General features: G+C 36.1%; 1 protein-coding gene across 1 annotated transcript in view; it reads left to right on the forward strand.

Moving 5' to 3' along the window:
• Positions 1-3,906, forward strand: part of LOC134472258 (zinc finger protein 791-like) — a gene marked incomplete at its 3' end in the record, with an annotated part of 55,259 nt that extends 51,353 nt beyond the window's left edge. Inside the window, exon 3 of the mRNA XM_063233531.1 lies at positions 3,388-3,906. Coding sequence (XP_063089601.1) covers positions 3,388-3,906 — 519 coding nt within the window. The remainder of the gene's footprint in view (positions 1-3,387) is intronic.
• Positions 3,907-9,913: the final 6,007 nt, after the last annotated feature.

Raw genomic sequence — 9,913 nt, forward strand, 5'->3', positions numbered from 1 at the left:
GGAAATGCTCAGATTTCTGGTTTCCATTTGCTAACGGGGATGACAGGAGAAGAGGAATAGGGGAAGTGGGATGTTTAATTATAGGCCGTGCATCAGTAGGTTCACTATTGCTTAGCAGGGAGGCAGGCAGGTTGTTTCATTTCACAGCATCTTAAGTTCCAACATGGCACAGATCTCAGGAGCTGCTGCTGGTTTTCCCCTGGAAGGGTTGCAGTCTGCCACACAGCCACCACTTACCAAGGAGGGTCAGTGCTTGCTTGGCTTCCCAGTGTCCTAAGTTCCAACATCGTGTGGAAATCAGGATGTGCTGCTGGTTCTCACCCTAGAAGGGCTGCAGTCTACAACACCATCACTGCTTACCAGGGAAGAGAGGTGCTTGTTTGGCTTCCCAGTGTCCTAAGTTCCTTCATGGCATGGATCTCAGCAGCTATTGCTCATTCTCCCCCTAGAAGGGCCACAGTCTGCCAGACCACTATGGCTTACCAAAGAGGGCATGTGCTTGCTTGGCTTCCCAGTCAATTGAGATATTTATCTGCCTCTGTGCTTTGTGGATGCTATTCCTTCAGTCTTCTCACTGTGAGCTCTGCTTTAGACACAGTATACAGGGAATGTTGCAGTGACTCAGTACAAGTATCAGTGCTCATATTTGGCTGTTACATTAGCAGTGAGTTGCAATCAAGCATCAAATTTGCTGTTTCCAAAAATGTGTATATACACAAAATTAATGAGCAAGACATGGATTTAAAGACATGGATTTGAAGAAATCAGTCTCCATTCATCTATTTTGTTTGGTTTCATTGTTTAGTTTAGTTTTGTTTTATTGAAACAAGGTTTCTGCATGTATATCAGCTAGATTTGAACACCCTATGGAGCGTAGAATTGCCCTGACCTTACTGAAGCCATCCAGCATCAGCTTTTGAGTGCTGGGATTATAGATTTGTACCACCACACTTTGCTTTTGATTCAGATTTGTAGGATAGAATTTAAGTTATTCCAGACCTGGCATCTCAACCTTCTTTTGAGAAATATATGTATAATCCTTCAGGAGGTGGTGACCTTTGAGGATGTGGCTGTGAACTTCAGCAGTGAGGAGTGGACTTTGCTGAGTCCATCCCAAAAGAACCTCTACAGAGACGTGATGGGTGAAACATTTAGGAACATGACTGTGATAGGTAAGGATGAAACTTTTTGTCACTCATGCTATTAGAATGTTGTTTTTGCTCATCAGTGCTGTTTCATTAAAAAGAATGTGAAAATATTTTGAAAAATATCTCATACATGGTCACATTATATCATAAATCTAATCAAAATCTATTAATTTGTATGTATTACTCTAATGAGTCCTGGTATTTCTATGTCTACAATTCAGGAGGACTTGGGGATATCCAGGAAGCTGAGAAAGAATGCAAAATTCACTGGAGATACTTAAGGTAATTCACACTCACAAGGAAACGGAATGTTCCTGAGTAACTAGTGAGTCAGAAAAATGACCGCCAAAGAAATGAGGCACCATTCAGTTTAATGTCAATAATATTCTCCAAAGGTGTATAACCTAGGGTATGTATAATAAGGGAAATAAATCTTGAAAATGTATGACATTGCATATAGATGTGTATGAAAGGCATATATTTTGAGTTATGACATTCTGCTTTCAGTTTTTCTACCCATATATGCATGTGGATACAACATATTCATTATCTAATAGTTGCTAAGTTTGCAATAGAATTTGAAATAAAATTGAGTGCTCATGTTTCCAAGTCTTGCTCCAGAGAATCAGCTATTTTGATTAAAATTCTTAGTAGGCTGGTGGAATGCTAAGTGCACTCATTCTGAATATCAGTATGCAGTGGTCTCCAGGAGGTGATTTCCTCATACTTCTGGATATATTTTTAAAAACTCAAAATCAATATAAAATACTGATACATGCTTACTCATATACAATGCAGATCCATTTATAAGAGATCAGGCTTGAAGCAGCTTAGCTATCTATCACTGGATTTGTGGAGTAGGAAAATGTTAATCGACTCTGTGTGATTGTGAATTCTTGTAAACCCAGCACCCTAGGAATCAGATTTTGCAGAATGGCAAACTCAAGTTCAACCTTCACAGTTTAAAGATCAGTGAAAATCTCTTAAAATGAATAAAAAATCTAGAGATTTTATGCTAATACCTGTAGTTCATTCCCAGCATGGAAAAGAAAAAAAATGTGTTATATAATGTCAAAAAGTAAATAACATAATGTCATTTGGCACAATAAACAGGCGGCCTTTCTCCCATGAATTCAGTGAAATAGCTCAGCTATAAAACCTAAAACATCAAAGGGTTTCTTTTCGATGACAAACCAAAATATAAACTGTGGAATGAAATGAAAGACAGTTGACAGAGAAAGGTAAGACTTACCCTTTGGAAAAGGGAACTACAAGTTAAGGATGGAAGGGAGATGGTGATGGGGGAACATATCACAATGATCTGCATGTGATACACATATGTACCCATGCCCAAAGTGAAGCTAAATATTCTGCATTTCAAAAGGAAACAACTTTTGAGATTTCCAAATGTGTACCAGTCTTTTGGGAATGGTTGTTTTCAACATATCTTACAAGGCATTCTGTTGCTTCATTGTCAGAATTTCTTAGCAGGCATTAAAAACAGAACTTGACATTAATGCAGTCATTAACACTGAGACCCATTTCACTGTGATTTTGCTCTTTTTTTAAAATTTTATGTAAGAAAAGACTTAACAAAACAAAATAATTAGAAATAATACTACTTTCATTGTGAAAATAAACAGTAAGAAATCACAGGTCAATGATTATATATGATGCTCAGAGAAATAGTTAATCAAGATACAAAAGTGAAATATATGAAGTGGGGATTCAACAGTGAGACTGCAAACAGCTTTGTTCAACTCTGCATCTAAAACTTAGTAATACGGTTATTAATCCTATATGTGATTTTTTTCTTTACAGAAATGACAAGCTAGGGAAATCCTATGGACATACATCCTGGAATCAATGTAAAGAAGTATTTCTTTGTACTGCAGAAAGCAATGTGAATGTGAAAGAAACAGAAACACAATACAATGTTCAGATCCATGAAAAATATTGCAGTGGAGGGAAACCCTATGTATGTAAACAATGTGGGAAAGGTTTTACCACACATGGAATTTGTAACAAACATGAAAGAATTCACAGAGGAGAGAGACCCTACATTTGTAAGCAGTGTGGGAAAGCTTTTACAACACATACGTATTGTCAAGTACATGAAAGGCTTCACTTCAGAGAAAAACGTTATAAATGTAAGCACTGTGAGAAAGCTTTCAGCACATGTACTTATTGTGTAATCCATGAAAATCTTCACACTGGGCAGAAATCATATATATGTAAGAAATGTGGGAAAGCTTTCAGCAGTAACATTAAATGTCAAATACATGAAAGAATTCATACTGGAGAGAAACCCTATGTATGTAAGCAATGTGGAAAAGGTTTCACCCAACTTGGAAATTGTAAGAAACATGAAAGAATTCACATTGGAGAGAAACCCTATGTATGTAAGCAATGTGGAAAATGTTTCACCCAACTTGGAAATTGTAAGCAACATGAAAGAATTCACACTGGAGAGAAACCCTATGTATGTAAGCAATGTGGCAAAGCTTTCACCACATGTGGAGAGTGTAAACAACATGAAAGTATTCACACTGGAGAGAAATCCTATGTATGCAAGCAATGTGGAAAAGGTTTCACCCACCTTCGACACTGTAAGCAACATGAAAGAATTCACACTGGAGAGAAACCGTATGTATGTAAGCAGTGTGGAAAAGCTTTTAACTCACGTGCATATTATAAGATACATGAAAGAATTCACACTGCAGAGAAACCCTATGTATGTAAGCAATGTGGAAAAGCTTTTACCTCACGTGCATATTGTAAGATACATGAAAGAATTCACACTGGAGAAATACCCTATGTATGTAAGCATTGTGGGAAAGGTTTCACCCAACATGGAAGTTGTAAAGAACATGAAAGAATTCACACTGGAGAGAAACCCTATGTATGTGATCAATGTGGGAAAGCTTTTACCACACATAGACAGTGTAAGAATCATGAAAGAATTCACACTGGAGTGAAAACCTATGTGTGTTAGCAATGTGGGAAAGCTTTTACTACACGGGGATATTTTAATCACCATGAAACCATTCACTCTGGAGAAAGTCCATATGTATGTAAGCAATGTGGAAAACCTTTTAACACACATGGAGTTTGTAAGCAACAAGAAAGAATTCACACTGGAGAGAAACCCTATGTATGTAAGCAATGTGGGAAAGTTTTTACCCAACATGGACATTGTAAGCAACATGAAAGTATACACCTAAAATAAATCCAGTGTAAATAAGCTTCACGACAATGGTTTGAGCTCATGTACCTATTGCATAATGCATGAAAATCTTCACACTGGGCAGAAAACTTATATATGTAAGGAATGTGGGAAAGGGTACAGCAGAAATGCTCATTGTCCAATACATGAAAAATTCACACTTTTTTTTGCCTTTTTTTTTCCTTTTTATCGGTACCGGGGATCAAACTCACAACTGCCTGCTTGCAAGGCAGGTGCTTATGCCACTGAACTAAATCCCCAGCCCCAAATTCACCCTTTGAGAAACCCTACATATCTGAAGAATGTGGGAAAGCTTTCACCACCACATGGATATTGTAAAATACATCAATTACTTCACACTGGTGAGACACGCTATGTATATAACAATGTGGCAAAGGTTTTATAGCATATAGTGATTTCAAAACACATGAAAGAATTCACACTGGGAAGAACCACTGGCTATGTAAGCAAGTGGAGACACTTTCAGCAGCCAGAGTAAAATTGAAGTACATGAATAAATTCACACTAGAGATAAATCCTATGTGTAATAGGAATCCTCTCAGCACACATGATAATTGTTACATATCTGAATGAGCTCACTGGGCTGATATCCTATGTGGATTAGCAATGTGAGAAATACAGCAATCCATATTTGTTGTTAAATACATAGAAAAAGCGTTAGTGGTCAGACAATTTAGATATAAGTTTACTTTAAAATTCCCTAGGAAACCTGTAGAAATAATCAATACAGAAGTTTGATGTAAACATTTGTTCACAAAATTTCCAGAAATGATAATCTGAGGTGGAGCTCTCCTCAAGTGCAAATGTAAGGTTTTCAGTTAATCACTTGTACCTCTAGATTTTTTAAAGTGTCTTTGTTCTCAACATGGCATCTTGTAAGTAAACATGGTAAACTGAAATGTGCTTTTCACTTTCAAGTATGGATAGTGACTGTTGTAGTCAGGGGCTGTATACAGAGATCAGTTGTATCCAGACAGAAGTTTATAATATTATTTTTATGATAGTCATGGGAGTTAACACAGGAACATGCAGGAAGTCTATCTGTAACATCAAAGCCAGATTATTTAGTCAAAAGCCTAAACCCCACAGTGATGTCCCACATGAGTCCAGATATAAATCCAGAGCTCAGGATAATGACTCCCATGAGTCCAACTGGAGGTCCAGAGCCCACAAGAAGGACTCATGGAGTCTCTTTTATGAATCCATGCTGGCAAGACCTAAGGGTCAGTGGTGGAAGCTAGAAAGCCTATGCCAGCATGATGAAGGAGCTGTGCTAGTGGGTTGAGTGTTCTATGTTGGAGCTGAGAAGTCACACTCACAAAAAAGAACAGGGCTATCCTGAAAGACACCTCAGCAACATGAAGGGCCCAAGTTCCTCTGATGACAACCACAGTCGGGTACATGCCAGGAAGCAGCGTGATGAGTTCATCATGGAGACCAAGCAGCACATGTCTTCCCATCTGGAGCCAGGAAGCAATGCTCGATGTGAGGACCAAGGCTTCTCCTGGAGAACCAACAGCTCAGACAGCAACCCATAGGAGAACCCATAATGCCCCCTTAATGCCTCAACCCTCATCAACTTCCTTCTCCATCTATTTATCCTGGCAACTTTCTGCATGTGGAGCATCTTTGCTCAATGCCATGCTGATGTAATACAGCTGGCGTTAAGATGACAACCAGTTCGTAATGCAAAACAGTGTCTATGTACTTAATGTTTTGTCTTTAAAACTTAATTTTTATATTTTTTGGTGAATTGTAATGTTTTTTATTTAAAGAGAAAAAAAGAAGGGTAGAAATAATAGTGAATCAGAAAAATAAACAATAAGAAATCATGAGTTGGTAAGTTACATATTATCATCTTAGAAATAGCTGTTAATGTTACAAAATTAAAGCATACAAAGTGACATGGAAATAATGACACCATGAAGAGTTCTGCTCAATGATCCAACAAAAACTTAGTAATATGCTTATCTGTCCTACATACTTATTTTTTATCTTAAAGAGTATAAGACTAAACATGACAAAACAGAACTGAACAGTTCATAAAAAAACAAGTTAAGGATACACACATTTCAAAGCGAGTCCACTGGAGATGTCCATTGTCTATCTTACTGTGTTTAGTTTTCTTCCAAATAGTTGTTACCATCTTCACATGCATTGAATATATACTGAACATTATAGAATGAATGAAATAATTGCAGGATGATGAAGCCTTTTTCAGTCTTCAAGACCTGATTTTGGGGGAAGTGAATAATGACTACCATAATGTCTCTCAATCTCTTCATAGTTGCTGTCTTTATCTTTAGTATGCTCAAATTGAGCATAAGAGACTAGACTAATATCACTCTGAACAGTCAATAATAGTATCCTGAGAAGGAGAAAGGTGAGGAATTGCCTAAAAAAGAAGGCAGAGGACATTGTTAAAAGTGTATCAGTATTTAAAACCTACAGTAGGCTTACTGCTCTGTTTAGTTTGATTATATTTTGTTCCGGTCTGTCTACTCATATTAGATTTGAGGGCACAGACATATAACCCAAAAATAGCAGGTTATACCATGGTAACTATGCTTAATTTCCTATTAACTTAAACTGAAACCCCGTATTACTTACATTGCCTTACTATGACTGATCTTATTTGAACCTGGTTTGTTTGAATGCTATTTGGCCTTGACTAATTTTATTAACATTTGGTATGCTTGCTATTATCAAGTCTAAGAGTAGAGGCAACTACTGTGAAGATGACAAGATAAAAGATACCATTGGGGGGGGCTGGAGATTTAGCTCAGTGGCTTAAGCACCTGCCTGGCAAGTGTGAGTTTGTGAATTCGATCCCCAGTACCAAATAAATAAATAAATAAATAAAAGATACCCATTCCAGGTTTGATTATTAACTGCTTTCATGTCCTACAATGTCTTCAAAGTTCTGTTTTTATAAAGATAGCTATGTAATGTTATGCTTAAATTTATAATGCCTGATGATGTGGACAATTCTATTGAAAATTACAAGAGAAAGCATAGTAAGTACTGTACATCATCTAATATTGTGTTCTTATAAATCTTTTCATATCATGATTTTCTAGTAATTTGTTTTCATCTCTTTTTCCCCATAATACAGAAAGGATAGATATACACATAGAGATTCACAACTGGGAAGAATTTCTAACCTGTTTATGGGAACAAATTATATAATACACGATGTAATGAACACATACTCTGAAAGAGAAGAGACACTAAGAAACCCAGTGGTAATTCTGCAGTGTTATGATATAAAATCTAGCAATTCTATTATTCATTGTTCAGAGTGATATTAGCCTAGTCTCTTTATTTTTTGGTCAATTGTAATTTTAACACTGCATTTCCTTTAATCTTTTGATGCACATGCTTTATTTTCTCTTCCATAAATGATGTTTCTGTAGTTGATGCAATATTTGGCATTTGGCATTAAGATATACATTTAGAGAGGCTTGGAGTATGTGTTTTTGACAAAGTTGTGTTCTTTTAAATAACATGTACATTAATTAATTAATGTTATGTTTTCTATGTTGTGATGAGATAAGATACCTGTTGATTTCCTAACATCACTGGATATTATACCATGTATATTATGTTGCCTGATTTCCTTTCTCAGTGGAGCCAATATTTGTCATTTAAGTAAACCTGTTTTTCTAAGCATCAGAATTTAACTGTTATGTTTATATTATATCTTTACTTTGCTAGTAATGTTTCCCCACATGTACCAAAAGTAAGCCATACTACTGTGATTTTCTGATTGCCCCATACTGACAGAACCAAAACTTGTCTCCAATAGCACATCACAAAATAGATTAATATCTCCAGAAATTATAAAATTTGGCATGATTTATGAGTAATCATACTTTGAAATGAATTTTTCTTAAATGTGGAGTTGTTTTGAGAAAAAAGATTGTTATTGGATGTATCATGCAAATGCCTTTATTTAATTCCTTGATGCTGTGAATGCATTATGCATTTTGTAATCATTACTGCTTTTTCTTAAAACATGAAGTAATGGCATGAAGGGAAACCTAAATTTTGAGCTGTCAGCACAGTAAAAAGTAAATTTGCTAAATTAAGATTGAGATTGTGTTCTTCTTTACTGAATTTATATAATGTCATATCTCTTTATTTATAAGGACCAGTGCTTGATGTTTGTGGTGTGTGCTGTTTATCGTTAAACACATACATTGGGCCATGAGTCCCAGTTGGTTTCCTGTGGCTTGTGGTTTTCATTTCCATTTTAACACTCATGTAATTTGTAAAGTGTTTAATGTAGTGTTGCTGAATACAAACTCTGCTTAGGTTCCAATGTTATTATGTTGTTAAAAACTGTAGTGTCATGCAAACACAGTGAGCATTGCATTAAATGCCCCTAATCTGGTAAAGATAGCTTGCCCAAGTCTCAATTATCCTTGGACAAGTATATGACTAACCTGTTGTGTAATTACCACTAAAACTATATCCACTTGGTACTTGAAGTACTCAATACACTTCACAAAGTAAAAGACACTGTGAAATACATTGTTAGCCTGTATGCACTACAGCATGTGGCCAGATTCCCTGCAGCACATTTCTGCTTAGCAGATATGGGAAATTTGGAGTTTGTATTACAGCTGATAATAGAATACTGAATCTATATTCCTGAGTGCATGCACTTTCTCATTTTACCATGAAAGTAAATCTTACTGGTCCTGTTAATGCATGCTTGTAATTCTAGCACCTCAAGGGGCTTAAATTAGAGAAAGAGGAATTTGAATCCAACCTACACAATTAGTATGACCCTGTATCAAAATATATCTTTAAGTTCTGCAGATGTACCTTTATGCTTTAGTACTTCTCCCTTTCCTCCCCAGTGTCAACATTTCTTAATATTCACAATTACACATCAGTAGTTGTCCTTTTGTCACTTGGCCACCTAGCAGTTATCCCGGAGAATCACTTCGGAAGCACATTTGTTTATGCAGTGATCATCCCGAGCATCATTGGGGCAGCTGTCAATGTAACACATTCATTCTTGTATTGAATACAGTAGATTTGTCACTTTTATATTCCTTGTTATTTTATAAAAATAAACAAATGCAATTTTTGATCATTTTGTATTTAAATAATTGAATTGGTAAGGAGTTACCTATAAAGATCAGGCTAAAGGGGATTCTTTAGTCCCAGCATCAGGAGAGAATGAAATGGGAGGGTCATGGTTTTGTAGCTGACTTTGGCAGGCAACTGCTAGATGATTTAGCAGAGTGTGAAGCAGTTGTATTTATCCCTGAGTTTGAAGTTTAAGGAAACAAGTAAGTTGAGGTCAAGAATATAAATGTTCAATAGGACAAAAGAATCACTACTGCAAATTGTGATTTTTCTTTCAGGAAATGTACTTTTTATGCTAATTTGTGCAGCATTTTCAAATATGACTATATTCAGTAAAACATAGTGAAACATGAAAGGACCAGGCATTCCATGATCTGAATGTAGAGGTATTAAAAAACATTTTTTCTTAATGCTA

Source organism: Cavia porcellus, unplaced genomic scaffold, assembly GCF_034190915.1.
Source record: "Cavia porcellus strain 051 isolate PalLab524CR breed Dunkin Hartley unplaced genomic scaffold, mCavPor4.1 scaffold_23, whole genome shotgun sequence".
NCBI classification, from domain to species: Eukaryota; Metazoa; Chordata; class Mammalia; order Rodentia; family Caviidae; genus Cavia; species Cavia porcellus.